We start from the raw sequence: 18,275 nt of genomic DNA, 5'->3' as shown, positions 1-18,275 counted from the left end.
ATGCACCAACAACAATAGGAGCATCAAAGACTGTGATCTTCAGGAGAAAGTGCATCAGCAGCAATTGTCAACTTCCCAAGGTCAAGAATATGCAATCTCCATCGCCAAAATGGTCTCCAATGGCTGGGAATTGGCCCCAAACGCTAGTAGCAACAGTCCAATACCTCTTTCCAACAGCTCCAAAATGAAAAAACGAGATTTCCCTCTCCCTTCAGCCCTATTTAGCCTTTCCCCCACTTGCATGGGAAAGTTTTTCCAAGTGGCAGCTTTCTTAATCCATTTTCAGCAATTTCTAGCCATTTAATTAATTTTCAGAATTAATTAATTCTGAAAATTAATTCAGCCCTTAATCCATGCCCAGAAAATTAACCTTACCCATCCAAAATTAATTGGCTAGGCCATTTGCAACCCAAAGTGGTCCCATGCATTAATTGACCCTTGGACAAGCATTAATCCATTAATTAATGCCTAGTCCCTAGTGTCACCACTGACACTTAATGGCGAATTAATGGCCCTAGGAGCAAATTGACACCAGAATTCACCTAGAATCTAAAAGTGTAACTTGTTACAACTTTTGCCTTTGACACCCATCTTTTTCACAGGGTCCTTCAGTCTTCAACTGTGATGAGAAAGTAGCTTGCACCTCACATGTGCAACACATGGGCATCTTTTAATTGCACATTTGATTAATCCTTTAATCAAATGTCAATTAAACATAAGAAAAGCATCAAATTTTCACGTCCTCGTGACAGACCACCCCCTTGAAATCCTTGCAATCGTCCTCGATTGCACTGTAATGTGTCAAAGCAAACAATACTGCACTGGAATTTTCACAAGGCATCATAGTCAACACAACATTGGCCACTACTGACTAACTATCTCATATGCCCACCATTTGCTGAAAATTTCCAGCCAGCATAAACATAGCATAAAGCTCAACAATAGTCCAGAACTGTTGCCAGAAACTCATTGGATGCATCCCAAACTCTTGTTTCTCAACAGTGCTGACTACACAACCATAGTAAAGCATAAACAGAGCCGAAACTATGGCTGACTTGTCAATGACATTCGTTTACATGCGGCTGTCCATGGAATCAGCTATAAACTATTAAAAACTAAGCATGACCTAATCATAAACTGATCATGGACTGATATGAGAACTGATCGCAAATGGCTGCAAATGTGACTCCAAACTGATCACAAGCTTATGGTAAAAAAAACTGATCAAAAACTGACGCAAAAGCTGATGCAAAACTAATCCCAAAGTGATCATAAACGGTTCTCAAACTGATCAAAACTGAGCTGACACTAATCAGAATTTGATCTCAAAACTGAGGCAAAAACTCATGCCAAACTCGTCCAAAAACTCATGCCAAACTGGTCCAAAAACTCATGCATAAGTATAGTCTCAAAGCCACAGTGACAACCATACTCATATATATGTATCTCACAGTGACTAGTACACCGAGTAGTGACCTTATGGCAAACATACTGTCAGCACAGTACCTTGGATGCATGCTGAATACATCCTAGATCCACTACATACGAGAGCTGTCCAAAACAGGTGGAGTGGAAGTGCTACCTCCCCCTTGAGCATCAGGCAATGCTCCGGACGCCTACTTTGCTGAACCTGAGTAAGCTCGATCCAAAGTCGGCTCTTACTGAAAGGCATTGAGAAACAACTGAGGATGGTCTGCCAAGTCATCCTCTTCCATCCATTTTGCATCCATTTGTGAATAATTTTGAAACTTCACCAAATATCTTCTGGAAACTTGACCTCCGACCTTCCTTTCCTTATGTGCCAAAATTTGCTCGGGTACCAAAATCTCATCTAGTTCCTCAACCTCTAGCTGAATTTCAGCAGATACATCTTCTAGCACATCACCACGAAAAGGTCTCAACAAACTGACATGAAAGGCATTGTGTATCTGCCAATGTGGAGGTAATTTCAGCCGATATGCAACATCGCTGACCTTTTCCAACACTTGAAAGGGCCCATAGTATCTCATGCTTAACTTCGGATACAACCTCTCTCTTCCCTTCATCTTTTTCAGCCTTGCCTTTTCGAAATGCAGTAATACATAATTGCCCTCTGCAAACTACAAAGCACGTCTATGGCGATCAGCTGCCTGTTTTTGCTTGTCCTGTGAACTCTGAAATGCATACTTTATCTTTGCATAGGCTGCATCCAAGCTTTCCACAAGCGATCAGCCTCAAAGATATTATCCTTAGTGTGCAAAATCGGTGGAACCTTCTTGCCACCCTCAACCACCTCAAATGGAGCCTTGCCAGTGGAACTATGCACCGTATTATTGTATGCAAACTCAACCAATGACAAATACTGCTCCCACTGTGTCTTGTGGTCTGAAACATAGCACCTCAAAAGATCCAACACTGTGGAATTTGCTTCCTCAAACTGACCATCTGTTTGAGGATGGAAGGATGATGAGAATTTCAGCATGGTACCCATATTCTCAAACAACCCCTTCCAGAATAGACTGGTCATCCAAGGGTCTCGATCACTGATGATCGACTCAGGTATACCATGATACTTGAAAATGTGCTGCATAAATAATCATGCCATATGATCAGCCTTTATCTTCTTCCTCACCGGAATGAAATGGGCTTGTTTGCTAAACCTGCAAATAATAGTCCATATCCCATCATTCCCTATAGGTGTCCTAGGAAGCTCAAAGATAAAGTCCATAGCAATGCTCTACCAAGGCCTATCTGGAATAGGCAAGGGCTGCAACAAGCCCGGCATCTTTTGCCTATCATGCTTTACCTTCTAACATATGATGCATGCCCTAACATACTGCTCTACATTATGCCTCAAAGCTAGCCAATAAAAGAAATGCTCCACTGCCTTGACTGTGGCATCAATACTTCTGTGTCCTACATACGGAGGAGCATGACTTTCAATGATCACTCTAGGCCTCAACTGCTTTGTGACACACAGTCGTCCATGCATCAACAAAAATCCATCTCTTAGCATAAAATGCTCATGCCTTTGGCCATTGCAAAGCTGATCATAAACATTAGCAAAGTCCGAATCAGCAGCATATTGCTCTTTCATGGCATTCAACTCAATGTGATAAACCATAGTGACGGCTGAAATTTGTGGCTTACGTGACAGTGCATCAGCCACAACATTCTTTTTACCATTAATGTGTACAATCTGAAAATGAAACATAGAGAGAAAATTGGCCCATCTCATATGCTTCTCTGACAACTTTTTTTGCGCCAAAAAGTACCTCAAAGTCTGATGGCTTGCTTGCACTGTAAAATCAGCCCCCAACAAATAACGTTTCCACGTAGACAGTGCATGAATTACAACCAAGAGCTCTTTCTCATAAACCTGTAAATTTCCCTCTGCACCGTGGAGAATTCGGCTCTCATAAGCCACAACTCGGCCATCTTGCATAAGGACAGCCCCAATGCTGTTACCACATGCATCACACTGAACCACAAATGACTTCCTTAGATTAGGCAACACAAGCACAGGATCTGAAGTCATCTTTTCCTTCAACTTTTCAAATGCTGAAATTTCCACTCCTGTCCATCTAAATGGCACATCTTTCTTTTGCAAAGCATGCAATGGAGATGCAATTTCAACAAACCCGCGTACATACTTCCTATAGTAAGAACATAAACCCAAGAAGCTGCGGATCTCATAAACATTTTTAAAAGCTAGCCATGAACGTATTACTTCAACCTTAGCACGGTCCATATGAATACCATCAGCCGATACAATATGTCCCAAGAAGTGGATTTCATGCAAAAAGAATTCACTCTTTTTGTCATTGATAACCAGCCTATGCTTACGTAGCTCATTGAAAAAAATGTCTAAGTGCTTTCTATGCTCCGTCTCATTCTTTGAATAGACAATCATGTCATCAAAGAAAGTACCCACAAATGCTTTATGTGGCCGAAAGATACGATCCATCATCCGATTAAAAGTGGCAGGAGCATTCGTAAGTCCAAAAGGCATGACAAGAAATTCATATAACCCAAAAGATGTCCTAAAAGCTGTCTTAGACACATCCTCTGGTCTAATGCATATCTGATGATACCCACTTTTCAAATCTATACGACTGAATATTACTGCCCCCTGCAATCTATCCATAACATCATCGATCCGAAGGATCGGAAAGCGGTTCTTTATCGTGATCTTGTTCAGAGCACGATAGTCAATGCACATACGCCATGAACCATCCTTTTTCTACACCAAAAGCACTAGAGAACAGAAAGGAGATGAGCTGGGCTGAATCAGCCCTTTTTCTAACAGCTCATTTACCTGACTCATAATCTCCTCCTGTTGGGCTGCACTGACTCTATAGGGTGGCTTATTAGGAGGGCTACTTCCAAGGATAAGGTCTATGCCATGATCTTCGAGTCTTTCAGGTGATAGCTACCCTGGAAATGACTGAGAAAAGCAATCAGCATACATTTTCAGAAATGACATGCGATCATTCTCTAATTTAGACATATTCCCAACATTCTCACTATCATCCTTATCCTTAGCAAAAACTAAATACGCTGAAAGATGATTTTTCATCACTTTGGAAATAGCAGCTGCAGATGCAACAGGGACAGATTCCCCTTTCAACTTTACATCAAGTGTAAGTGTCTTTCCCTTATGTTGAATAGTGATCTCTTTTGCATATGAATCAATCACTGCATGCATACGGTGGCACCATGGCATACCAAGCAACACATCACAACCCTCAAGTGGAGCAATGTAAAACTCTTCGCTGTCCACATATCCCTATATGTGCAACCGAAGCTTTCCAATGAGTGGTGTGACGGGTTCTGCATGACCCTTACATGCCATTCCAACTTCCCCCATGGCTCCCATCTCTTCCTCTTTGATGCCTAGACGGGCTGCCATGTCAGTAGAGATGAAGTTGGCTCGTGCACCATTATCAAAGAAGATCAATGCATGCTGATCCCTAATTTTGCCCCATGCTCTAAGTAGCATCATCATTGGGCTGATCACTAACAACATCGGGCACCAATCCCACTAATGTTTTAGGCCTTTTAACCTTAGGATCTCCCTAATTTTCTGATTTTGCAGCTTGCTGCCTATTGGGACAATTGTTTGCAATATGACCCTCCTGTTCACAAATAAAGCATTTATTTGCAGCCATCAATTCTCTACGTTGTGCCATATATTTTCGAGCTCTTTCTTTGCTGTTTTGGCCTCTTTTCAGGCTGGTTTTCAGATATGCCCCTTTTCTCAACCTTAAATAACTTTTTATTTGGCTTCTCCCCGCTCTCTTGGAAGCCCGAATCCTTTCCACGCAGCAAAGCATCGACTGTAGCAGCAGTCTCTATGAGCTGAGACATACTAGACACGGTGGATTTTATGCAAAAATCCCTAATTCCTTTGGACAGCCCACATATATATTTTTCCACTTGCTCATGAAGGGGTACGGCAGGATAAGAAGTCACGGGCAGCAATGCATCCCAAAACTTCTTATTATATTGCTCTAAATTCTTGCATTCCTTTGCATCAAGCTTGTTCCAAGTTGTCATGATGTCCACCTCAAAGGTACTAGTCAACCAATTCGATGCAAACATTTGCTTGAATTGTACCCATGTTGACGGTGCTCTACCCGGCATCAAGAGCGTGAACCCCACCACTGCAATGCATTCCCCTTCAAGAAAGTGGCTGCCTTTCGAATCTTAGAGGATTCGGTGAAGTTTCCCCCTGAATAGGCTGCATCAAACTGCTGAATGAAGGTCAAAGCTTTCAGCCTATCTTGTGTACCACTGAAGGACTCGAACTTCACTGCTTTTCCACCCTCATCATAGTCTTTTGCTTCCCCTTTGGGAGTCAAGTTGTCATACACTGGCTGTTGCAAAAAGGATGCATTTGTTGTATTTACATCATGACCAAGCCCAAATGAAGCATTTGGATAACCAGCAGCAGTCATTCCTTTTGAGCCCCATAAGCATTCGGGGGTGCAGATGCATTGCCAAACATTCCACTTTGCGCCCCAGGTATCAAGCCAATGCTTCCATACATAGGGTTTTGCACATTTCCAGCCATACCCGAAAACAATGGGCCTTGCACACCATGCATTGGCTGCTGTATACCATAGGGATTTGTGCCATGCATTCTCATATGCGGCCCTTAGCCAACCATTGCATGAAAAACCGTACTACCACCAAAGTATCATGGCTGCCCCATCATAGCATGCATGCCCGGCTGTCCAAAATCCATTGGATTGGCACTTCCATAATGGCCTTGCATTTGCATTCCTTGCCCCATAGGTACCAACTGTTTAGCTTCATTGGCCTCTTTAGGAGCTTCAAGTAAAGGATTTGGCACTACCTTCGGTGCACCTTGCTATCCCGAAGATGTAGAAGTTGACTTCTTCTTCTTGCCCTTGCTGTCCTTCTTCGGAGCATTCAAAAACCGGGTGAACTAAGGATCCTTTGCCAATTCAGCAAAGAGATTTGCTGCTGTCCTCATCCGATTCTTGAACTGGTCATCAAATTCCTCTTCACTTTGCTGGTCATCTACCTCATGATGGCTTGAAGGCCCCGCATCTTGCCCAACAGTAACATTTTCAGCTTATTGTCCACCATGAGAGCCTTGTCCAAGATTAGGCATTGCATTTCCTTCATTCCCATGAGAATGTCTATACTGAGAGGCATCATCACTGCTTGATTCCATCTCACTGTATGAAGACATGTTGCTGTAATTTCTCAGCTGAGCACAAAAATTAGCACTAGCACAAAGCTTTGGCTTGCAATCAGGTGCCTCAGGCCCACCAAATCAAGAGATTTGATGTATCCCGGCAATGGAACCATGAAACCAGCCTTCCTTCTTGGAATGGGTGGTGATAACCTGATTTAAGAGTTAATTACAGCAATAAATAAATGCACATAAAATGAAATACACACTTTACCATAACATTCTTGGACAGTAGACACCCTGTTGGCCCCAAAATTGGCGCCCCTTGCGGTATTTCTTTAGCTTTCATTCAATTGGAAGGAGTACAACTTGAGATTCTTCAATCTCCTCCTGCTAACCAATTGCTCTTGCTGTCATAAATGTCTAGCAGCCTTTTGGGTAATTTGCCCCTTGTTTCACCTAGGACTTCTTCTCCAATTTGACCCTTGGCTAGCTAAATGCTACCCCAAATCAATTTGGGATGCGCTGGCACCTGAAATCCCTTGATAATCTTCAATTATCAGCTGCTGATTTCAGTCCCTTGAGCCTTCAATCTCTGGCACGGATCCCAAGGTGGCTGCTAAACCCTAATTTCTGCTGTGAATTAGGGTTTACTGCAGAAATTACATATCAACCCACCAAAAATGGCTGAGATCTCCTCCAAGTGGCGAGATGAGAGAATGCTGTAGAGAGAGAAAATTTTGAGATTTGTCGCGAAGAACTGATCAAAATCAGCTGCTGCCCTACTATACCAGCCCCAAACAGATGCACCAACAACAATAGGAGCATCAAAAACTGTGATCTTCAGGAGAAAGTGCATCAGCAGCAATTGTTAGCTTCCCAAGGTCAAGAATATGCAATCTCCATCGCCAAAATGGTCTCCAATGGCTGGGAATTGGCCCCAAAAGCTAGCAACAACAGTCCAACACCTCTTTCCAACAGCTCCAAAATGAAAAAACGAGATTTCCCTCTCCCTTCAGCCCTATTTAGCCTTTCCCCCACTTGCATGGGAAAGTTTTGACAAGTGGCAACTTTCTTAATCCATTTTCAGCAATTTCCAGCCATTTAATTAATTTTCAGAATTAATTAATTCTAAAAATTAATTCAGCCCTTAATCCATGCCCAGAAAATTGACCTTGCCCATCCAAAAATTAATTGGCTAGGCCATTTGCAACCCAAAGTGGTCCCATGCATTAATTGACCCTTGGGCAAGCATTAATCCATTAACTAATGCCTAGTCCCTAGTGTCACCACTGACACTTAATGGCCAATTAATGGTCCTAGGGGCAAACTGACACCAAAATTCACCTAGAATCTAACAAGTGTAACTTGTTACAACTTTTGCCTTTGACACCCATCTTTTTCATAGGGTCCTTCGGTCTTCAACTGTGAGAAAGTAGCTTACACCTCACATGTGCACCACATGCGCATCTTTTAATTGCACATTTGATTAATCCTTTAATCAAATGTCAATTAAACATAAGCAAAGCATCAAATTTTCACGTCCTCGTGACACCTATTACCTCGTTGGTAGCAACAAGCCATGCAAAATTTGGGAATCCTTCCATCGAATTCCACTTTGGAGGGTCCTAGAAGATCTATCTAGCTTGCTCCTCAAGCTTCATTTGTACCGTTGCTTATAACCAATTACATTGCACATTCTGAGCTGGATAGTTGGTAAGAGGCTTTTTAGCATCCCCCATGGCAAGCGACCATAGAAAAAGAGCTAGAGAGTATTGACTGAAATGAAACTTGGACCCTGGTGGACTATCTGAGTCACAAGGGTTTTAACAAAAGCAAGGCATTAACTATGAAGAGACTTTTGCTCCTATTTCATGGTTGACAGCATTCCGTTTGTTGGTTGCACTAGCCGCTCACTATGGTTGGCCAATCTATCAAATGGATGTCAAAAGTGCCTTTTTGAATAGTTATCTAGAGGATTTTTATGTGGACAAACCACCTGGGTTTTCTTCTACTAACCGGAAAGATAAGGTCTCTCACTTGCATAAAGCTCTTTATGGGCTGAAGCAAGCCCCACGGTCTTGGTTTCAAAGGATGGATGAGTTTCTTCGAGCTCACGGATACCATTCTACCCCTTATGACTCGAACTTATATATCCATATCACTTCAGAGGAGGTCAGCTAGATTCTATTATATATAGATGATTTACTTATCACTGGCTCAGATTCTATTGTCATCGAAGAAATTAAGGCGCTTTGTACTACTTTTGAGATAACTAATCTCGGTTTGTTATCTTGTTTTATAGGAATGAAGGTTGTTCAATCTGGGGGATGTATTATTTTTGTCACAACAGAAGTACGCTTTTCAATCTGTAGAACACTATTGCCAAGAATCAAACATGGCCTATGGCCACGCCTCTCAATCCCATTGTCCACTTGCCTAAGGATACCATGGTTAACCCTTCGACAAGCACACTTGTAGATCTATAGCAAAGAAATTGCTTTGGTTAATTTACACTAGGCAAAATTTAGCATACTCAATTAGTTTACTCAATCAGTATTTCATTGTACCTAGGATGTCACGTTGAATTACATGTCTTCGTGTTTTGAGATATACCTATTCTTATGGCCTAACTTATGGTTTTAGTTTATGTTTGCAAGACTCCACAAATTCTAATTAGGCAGGAGATCCTAATACCTAGCATTTCCATGGCAATTACATCTTTACCTCGGGTACAGCTCCCATTTCTTGGGTCAGCCATAAGCAGAAGACGATAGCAGCTTCCATACTCAAGGCTAAGTATTGGGCTCTCTTTCATGGTATCGAGGAGGCCATCTACTTGAGGAACTTACTAGCGGCACTTCAAGTCTCCTGTGATGCCCCAACTGTCCTCTACTATAACAACTAGAGTGCAATTACACTAGCTGGTAACCCGATCATCACACCTTGGACACAGCATATTGAAATACATTTTCACTTTACTAAAGAGCAAGTTAAGCTAGGTACCATATGCCTAGATTTTATGCCTTCACTAGAAAATTTTACAAATATATTGACCAAGGTGGTCAATTGTCCAGTGCTACAATACTTACTACCTAGGATCGGCTTAGGTGCTTCCTCCCCTATTTCTTCACATTAACAAGGAGAGGGTGCTTTCCTCCAACTTTCCCTTCTAGTTTGAGAGGAGGCGGCTTTTTTCATATCATCAAAATGACCATGATTGTAAAAGGATGCTTGGGCAAGTGAACAATTCCCCTACAAGAGCACTATCCAAGCAGCACCATTGCATCGCATTTTGCATGAGCATAATCACATCTACATTGCCTCTTGCATAACTCCAATGCACTGGCATTCTGTTCTTGTAAATGTGCATCTATAGTATGTACACATTTATCCCTTTTCAATCTTTGGAGGGGTCGACTCTGGATCCACCATATTCGTGGCTTGCACATGGTAGTCTCCAAGGCAATCTACCTTGCTTGCTTAGCTTATCTAGCTTGCTATATGCATTTTTTTCCCCTCAACCATAATAGCTTCATCCACACTTAGGCTCTTTCCTTCATCATCAACACCCACTAGTGGTTGGAATAGATTTGTTTGTTTTATGAAGGTCTAGGGCCTGACCATCCCTTTCTCTCCCCTTGGGACACCATTACTCAATCGACCGAAAACTTATTCAAAACCCTCACTTAATGATAAATCTTTTGCAAACCAAAAGAAAGCCCTTAAAAAACAAAAGAAGAAGAAGAAGATAGTTCATTGTGTTTCCATCCGCCTTTGCCAGAACTTAGTAAGACACTAGACAACTCACAAGCACCCTTTGTCCGATGCTCTATCTTCTCTGGGGTGAGCAGTTGGACTCCCTTGGTGAGATAACCATATCTCTGTAGTCTTGGTAGGCCTTTAGGATGGAGCACCTTAGGGAAAAGAAAAAAAAAAGGGCTTGTGCTTGTTCACAGTCCCTTTTTGGTTCCAGCTTTGGGCCTAAGAGGGGGTGTTTAGCTAAATTACCATTAGCTTTAATTAAACAATCCCAAACAGCCCCAAAACTCAATTTAATTAATGAATTTTAACCATTCTTTTAAATCCGAAGCAGTTTGAGAGAGTTTCAATATCCCACATGTAAAACCTAGTTTTGGGAGGCCTTAAACTTTCTATAAATAGACAATCTCTCCTCCCATTCAATAAATCTCGTTTTTGCAAGTTTGAGACACTCTAGCTTCACAATCCACACCCCATTCACAGAGAACATCTCAAGCAAAGCTGCCCAACACTATCTACATTCATCCTTGACCTGTTTCCAGCCTCAATCATGCAATCTACACCATTTTTTGCTGTGTTTGCTGCATCAGCCACATCATCTACAGTTGTAACCTACATAACTGCTCTGTTTTTTATCTGCTACTGCTATACAGACTACCACCATCGAATTTGCATTTTTGCTGCCATCAGCCTGCCACATTATCACCAGGCTGCTAGTTTTTGCAGTTTTCTCTCTCCTCTATGCATCTAAGACTGATCCTGCATCATCCTTTGCTGCATTTGCTGCTTTTCGGCATTTTGGAGGCTGCCTTGCTGCATTTTGGGATCCGTCAAGGGTACAATATTCCTTCACTGCATAGTATGCTTGCTGCATGAACATTGTATTATTCAGATTCATTCATTGATGATCTTCATTGTGTTCATTGTCGCTGAGTTACCCTAACCCTAATTGTGAATTTTTATGTTTATGATTTGTCATATGCTTGTATTTGTGTTTCTGTAATAGGATATTTCTTTACATGGGACACTTGCTCCAATTATAGCGTCAACAAAGGAAATAAGAAATACTATGTCAAAAAGGTGTCTGAAGTTGTCCAACAATGAGAAAATTCCGCTGTCAAACCTAAGAAGAGGAAGATAACCCTATAGCTAGGGATGTTATGGCACACATCAAATGCCGCCACACAAAACACAATATACCAAGGACCAATGTAAATGCCTTCATTTTCCTATTCCATCAGGGTGTTGTTGACAAACTTCTTGGCGACTTTAGGCATGATGAGCCAAAACATAAAGTTCCCTCTCCCTAGCAACAAGGCCTTGGCAATGCATGAGGACACAATGAGGAGAATGGACAGCAGTGAATTGAATCTGAACACAATACCCAGATCAGAACTAAAACAACTACTCGATTGCTTGTACAAATGAAAGTTGTTCCTCCAATAACACATTGCATAAGAAAGGAGACTTGGAAACAACGGTGGGTTGCACCAACAAAAAGTCATTGCACATGTGAGATGTGATGTGTACCTACCAAACATGTGAAGAAGTCAGCTACGTGGAATGGAGTGGTAGTCAGCAGCATATCCAAGGAAAGAGGAAGAAGAGAAGAGGCAACAATCAGAGACAGGGAGGAGGCGAGAGAAGGATGAAAGCGAGTTTGAGGAGGAGGAGAAAGTGGCAAGAAATCATCCACCTTGCCTGAATTAGAACCAGCAATAATAAGATTAAACACATACAAGATAATAAAAGCATAATAACGAATTGGTAGAAAAACATAAAGATTAGGGTCAAACACACTCTTGTGAAAGAAACAGAATGTCCAGAGTACCAATATCTCAGCGCCTACTTCAGCCCATACAATGCCTTCCATTGACCATAGATGGCAAACTATGTCTTCCATATCTGCTATCAAAAAATCCTGGTAGCTGCTCCACAGAAACCTACTCCTAAATCTCACCATTGAGAAGAGAAGGAAGAGGAGAGAGGGAGGGAGGGGAGTCCCTTTGCAAGGATGTGTCATCCCACAAATCCTCCACTCTGGCATCACTAAGCCTACTAAACAGTACAAGGAACAACCATGTCAGAACATACCTGATGTTGTCGGGATCTCTTAAATGTGTCCCTAAATCATGAAAAGTGGTCTCACACAATCAAGCATCTTCCTACATAGGAAGAGGCAGTACTGAGTCTAGGGGCATGAAGAGACAGTCAGATGATTGTTTCTAAGGTTGGGGAATCGAATAGGCTTGATAATATGCATAGCCAATGAAGTGAATGTGCCCCATTCATGATGAAAAGAATGCACTTTTGTAGTCAGAGAATGCTTTAGAGCTATGTCGCATATATAAATCCATGGGGATGACTCGATTGAACTCTAAAACCTGGAAACTAGGCAGCCCCTACTCTAGACAATTGCAAATAAAGCTTGGGCCTTTGTAATGATTTTGTATGGAAACTGCACTTGTACCCTATACAAGCTTTATACAGCAACAACTTTGGTTGATTAGGAGACTTTTGATACAAAGTTTCTCCATAAATATCAGACATGGATTGATAAAGGTTCCACAATTTGATACTCGCGTGAATGGGTAGCTATATTGAAGGAGTTTTAAATTGCTGATCAGTCGGTGCTTACTTACATGTCTTTTTCATGTTCATGCTCTTCTATCTATTGATGTGAAACAAAAGCTTACTGGCCCATGATTCAAATAATAGCTCCACGTCTAGGAGAAATTGAAGGGACAAGAGTGCTTCTCCATAAGCACATATAGAAGAGCTGGGTGAGGAATCAGATTTTCTGAATGTCCTTATGTTGTTGATTCAACACATGAGTTAATCTGTAGACTGTAACATATACCTATGTAACATGGGGGTGTAGATGTCTTCTGCATTGTAGCCACATCACCATTAAGGTTGATGGGCATTTCATAGGCCACTCAACTATCCCCACTTTGAAATAAAATGTAAGAGGAAAGTCTTAAAGAGTTCTTTGTTCATCCATGGTCTATGTAAACAGATGATACTTATGGGCTAATTTTGGGTTGGATATCAACATTGATATGTGATTGAGATGCAAAGCCCTTTAAAATCTAATGGAAAAAAAAGGCATATTGATACATTCAACATCAGACAAATGATAGTTTCAAGAGTTGGATGATGCAAGTTCCTTTTTCCGAAAAGGGAAATTCGGAGCTTTTTCATTCAACCTATGAGGCATAGGAGTTCATAGTCCTTGGAAAGCTTGCAAACTAGTTCAATACAGAGAATCAATTCTCAATGCCTTGGAACATGCGGCATGTGGCATGAAGAGCTCATTGCAAAGAGTTCTGAATTGCCATCCAGAACTATCACATGTTTTCAGGGCACTTGAGTGTTCCGAACTTCCGAGGTACACAAGTATACAAATACTTAGTTATGAATGCCACACACTGGACAAGTAAAGTATTTTCCTTATATAGAACTCAACCACAAAATCATGTTGTTTTCCCAACCTGAGGATTGGGAAGCAGAAGTCTTATCACCGGACATCTGAGAAAAAGGAGTGTTCACCTGCATTACCAAAGTTCATTTAAATGAGCGAAAAGTGGAGCACATGTTTCACAATGCAACTTTTGGTACCACTAACTCTAGTCTATTCAACCTTATTGTTGACTTCCAAGTTAGCTAGATAGATGCATTAGCCTTAAACCTTTGTCCCCAGTTTGGGAGCCCAAAGATTTGAAGCAAACAAAAGTGGTATTACAATCAAAAACAACCTTCATTTAAGCATTCAAATTTTCCCTGCAGCTTCATGGACAAGATTCCATTTACCCGCACAGTCTTGCGAAGATGGTCTGAGACTTCGAGGGGCTTCTTTGGAAACTTTGTGTGTGTCATATCTGCAGAGAAATTGTGTAATGTAGATATTCTACAAAAATTTATGTAGTTACATTAAGATTACTTATTTAATGCCATACTGTGGTGCATGTCTGTAACCAGCAGAATTGCCTAAACGGAAGTAGGCTTAAGCACAACACTCCAAGGTGGATTCAAGTACTGAAAACAATCAGAGACAATTATATATAAGCATAACTAAAATGCTTTGGAACCATGCCATCTTAAACACAGGCCCCAGACAAATCAAATGCAACCCTCAGTCATTCGGACCCATCTGGAGCCTCCCAACCAGTCTACAATCTATGCCAGTCTTACCTGGCCACTAAAATCATTTTGCAAGGTATAAACTAGGAATAGCTGTGAAAAATCATATCAGGCAAGGAGCTGAAATTCCAACAAAGGCCAAAACTATTTCTTTCATTAGGGACAGTTTTCTCCTCTATACAAAGCTTGGCCTGAAGACCAAAAGTTATATGCATTGTAAAAATACTTATGTGATCAATGCCATATCTAGAAGCTATTTTTCTGGCATTGTGATTACTTTGGCTCTGTTAAGGTATGTAATTACCGATACAGTTGCCCCCTAGACAAGGATTCGCCTACAGCCAAAACTAGCAGCCCCAATGTCAAGTTTTTAACCCTTACAGCTAATTTAGCAAAAAACTTAGTTTAGGGCCAAAACATACAGGCTCACAAATATGAGCTAGGTATACCCTATGTTCACTAGATCTATGCTATTGGATAGGTGCAGAAGTCAGATTGCAGAGCCATTAAACAGACATTCCTTTTTTATACCAGTAAGATGTCAGTTCAGCCACTCACATTACTGAAAATCAAAGACAACACGTTTTTATTATTTTCTGAGACCACAGTAAGCCGCTCGCTCATTATATCTTTGTGTCAATCCTTATTTTTCATGTGGTTTGCTATACAAAAACAAAAATGTCTAAATCATTTCTAGTGTTCAGGACAAACTTACTTTGACAGTTATCTGCAATGAAAAAGATAAGTGAACATCCTCCAATAGGTTGGTAATATATACTTTGCATGTAAACATAAATGCCTACACTGAATCTGAAATGGCATAGTTACTACAAATCTCACCATGCAAGTGTGAAAGTCCCATCCTCAGTAGCAAGCATTGCAATTTCAAGTGTGCCTGTGAACACGCAAACAACTGTTCTGATTTATTTCTTGAAGCAGGAGTGGTCCCAGCTACTGAGACTCTGTTCAGTCCAAAAGGTTTAGTGGTAACACGGAAGAATGGAGAGATTTCTTCAGCAGTGTCAAGATCCTGTGCATCCTTTGGAGTGGGATGCTCTTTTGGAATTGAAGTGGCAGGCATTCCAAGACATGCATAAGCTCTTCCCAACTGTGCCCAAACACCATGTCTTTCTCTGTAAAACACATCAGATGTCAACATGTCTGTTAAAAATAGTGCATTATGGAAAAAGTGCCACAAAACTAAAACCTCCCATTGATAAGAAAGTGTTTGGTGAAGAAACAGTATTTCGTAAGCAAATGAAGGTGCATGCAATAGCTCTGTCACATCGCATCCCTTTTATTTTCTAAGCAAATAATGATGCATGCAATAGCCCTGTCACGTCGTGTCTCAGAACCTAAAAGGGTTTACCCAATAATGCCAAAATAGGTCCTAGCATAAAAAATGGTGATCTTTACATAAAAAGCTATTGATGAACAAAGCATGGATTGGTGACTACTACCGTTGTTGAGCACTGGCAGCTTTGTCAATAAGGTTGCGAGCAACGAGCTCAACAGGACTGTAAGACAAAGCTGCTTCCAACATATATCGACAACGTTCATCTTCCTTTGATTTCTCAGTTTGCTGACTCATCCAGGTAAATAAGGATTTCACATGATCTTATTCTACTGTCCACTATTGTTTTAAGAATAGCACTAATAGACAAGTTTAATAAAGAATGTGAAACATACCTATCTTTAAGAAGAGACAGAATTACAAGAGGTCTAACATAGATGCAATAGAACTGAGTCTAAATGGCAAAAAGCACAGTCCATCAGGACTCGAATCTAGAGAAACCAAAGTACCTTAAAGATGTTTGAGAATTCTTCATTTTGTGAAAAGTGTTTCACAAGTTGCTTCCTCTTTTGTAAATTTCTGTAAAGCCTCCTGACTTGTGGACTCTGAAGGGCAGTGACACGGAGTTTCCAATCTTTCTGTTCGGCCTTGGCAGAGTGGCCATAGAATGGGCCAGGTGCAAGGTTCAGTTCAGCAAACAACTGCATGAATGCAACAGAATGGTGGCAGTTAGAGTCCAACAAAAGTGGTTATTAGAATTCCTAAATTTTCATTCAATTGAAGTGCAACAGCATTTAGAATCTATACATCATTGTACATAATGGCTTGGCACCTCTTTCCCTATAAATTGCAGTTGGAAGGAACGATGGAAGTGCAATTTTCCTTATCGAACCAACCTCTTATGTGATCAAAGAGAATGATTTGCATAATGGAATGGCAAATGTGATCAAGGAATGGGCCTCGTCTATGCACAACGAGATGATTACTGGCGAGAACAATCGATAGAGCAAATTTTTCATCGACTCAATCTCCTCTGTGATCACAAGAGATGATTTGCATTGTCAAGAACAAGGGGAAGAGCAATGCGATGATTACTCAGCCTTCCTGTTAATTCAAATGCAACGGCCGCCCTCATTATCCAAAACAGATTCGCACCTGATTATCCAAGACAAAGCCACAGAGAGAGAGAGAGAGAGAGAGAGAGAGAGAGAGAGACGTTACTTACGTTGGCGAGAGCCTCCTTATGCAGGGTTCGTTGTTCGAGGGTGTGAGGGGTGAGCGCAGCATCTTTAATGCTGGCCTTTTTGTTGTTGCTCTTGCTGTTGTTGATGTTGGGGCCGTGTTTGATGAAGATGGAGAGGGATGATTTCTTCTTCTCGTTCTTGTTGTTGTTGTTGATGGTGGTGATGGTTGTGTGGTAACGGTGGTGCTGCTGTTGCAATGGTGGCGGGGTGGTGGGTCGACGGTGAACAATCGACAATCCACCCATCAGCACCTCTCTCTCTCTCTCTCTCTCTCTCTCTCTCTCTCTCTCTCTCTCTCTCTGTGTCTATAGTTCTCCTACATAGGTTCTCTCTCTGTCTGAAGAAGTTTGTATAGAATTTACGTTAAGCCTTCAGGCCAGCCACGCCTGACGGACGATCCCCAGCAAACACTCATGAAGCTAAAAGGCTATGAAAACACCATTCTACAGAAGGGGGCAGAAGACGGATGGAGAAAACCATATCCATGCATGGAGCAATCACCTCGCTAAGTATGAAGCACAGAAGAAATATGACAAATATACCGAATGTTCAATTGGGGATAGAAAATGCCAAAGCCTCTACTCGGTACGTTGTTATGATTCAATAGAATAGAATATTGAAAAGGCTTTTGATCATGTGAGTTGGTCCTTTCTTTGATGATTAATTGCTACCATGAATTTTGGTCTTAGAATGACATCTCTTATAGATACTACTGTGATGGCGGAGAAACACTGTTGGGACAATCTCTCATTAATGATGATTTGTTTATGTTCCTTAAGGTTGAGAGGTCTAATTTGGATAGGGTGATTACAATTTGGAGCCTATTTGGTCTCGCTTTAGGCTTGCATATCAATGCATAGAAGTCTACTTCGATTAGTTATACAAAGAGTGATTTGAATAATTTGGGTTGATAGGGGGCATAGTTCTTCAAGGAGAGATAACTCGAGAGTTGGGCTATCCCATGAGGGTGGATGTGGATCTTTGTGCTTTGTTGGATTGGATGTCTTCATGTGTTCCTGACAAGTTTATGTATTGGAAATCCCAAGGTTGGCCTCTACACGTGTGATTGAAAGTGGCTCAAACAATCATGATCACCATGATTTCTTACTTTTTACCATTTGTGCTATGGACGAAAAGTTGTTGCAAGAACTAGTGCAATCTATCTGCTTTGTGCTTTAGAAGAAGC

The 18,275-nt window shown here is 41.2% G+C and overlaps 1 protein-coding gene across 3 annotated transcripts in view; it reads right to left on the bottom strand.

The window, feature by feature from the left end:
- Positions 1-17,658, bottom strand: part of LOC148027545 (uncharacterized) — a 219,246-nt gene extending 201,588 nt beyond the window's left edge. For 2 of the 3 annotated variants that reach the window (XM_087689269.1, XM_087689270.1), the window contains exons 1-6: positions 17,071-17,658; positions 16,355-16,546; positions 16,012-16,133; positions 15,392-15,684; positions 14,222-14,289; positions 13,903-13,960 (exon numbers count right to left, since the gene is read on the bottom strand). In XM_087689269.1, coding sequence (XP_087545395.1) covers positions 13,903-13,960; positions 14,222-14,289; positions 15,392-15,684; positions 16,012-16,133; positions 16,355-16,546; positions 17,071-17,334 — 997 coding nt within the window. In that variant the 5' untranslated portion in view covers positions 17,335-17,658. Of the gene's footprint in view, positions 1-13,902; positions 13,961-14,221; positions 14,290-15,391; positions 15,685-16,011; positions 16,134-16,354; positions 16,547-16,741; positions 16,879-17,070 lie in introns of all 3 variants that reach the window. The other variant, XM_087689271.1, reaches the window with a different exon arrangement.
- Positions 17,659-18,275: the final 617 nt, after the last annotated feature.

Source organism: Lygodium microphyllum, chromosome 12 (genome assembly GCF_053477565.2).
Source record: "Lygodium microphyllum isolate KBCC chromosome 12, Lygodium_microphyllum_v1.1.10, whole genome shotgun sequence".
In the NCBI taxonomy this organism is placed as follows: Eukaryota; Viridiplantae; Streptophyta; class Polypodiopsida; order Schizaeales; family Lygodiaceae; genus Lygodium; species Lygodium microphyllum.
Note: the sequence above shows the minus strand (reverse complement) of the source record. Positions and strands in the feature narration are given on the sequence as shown.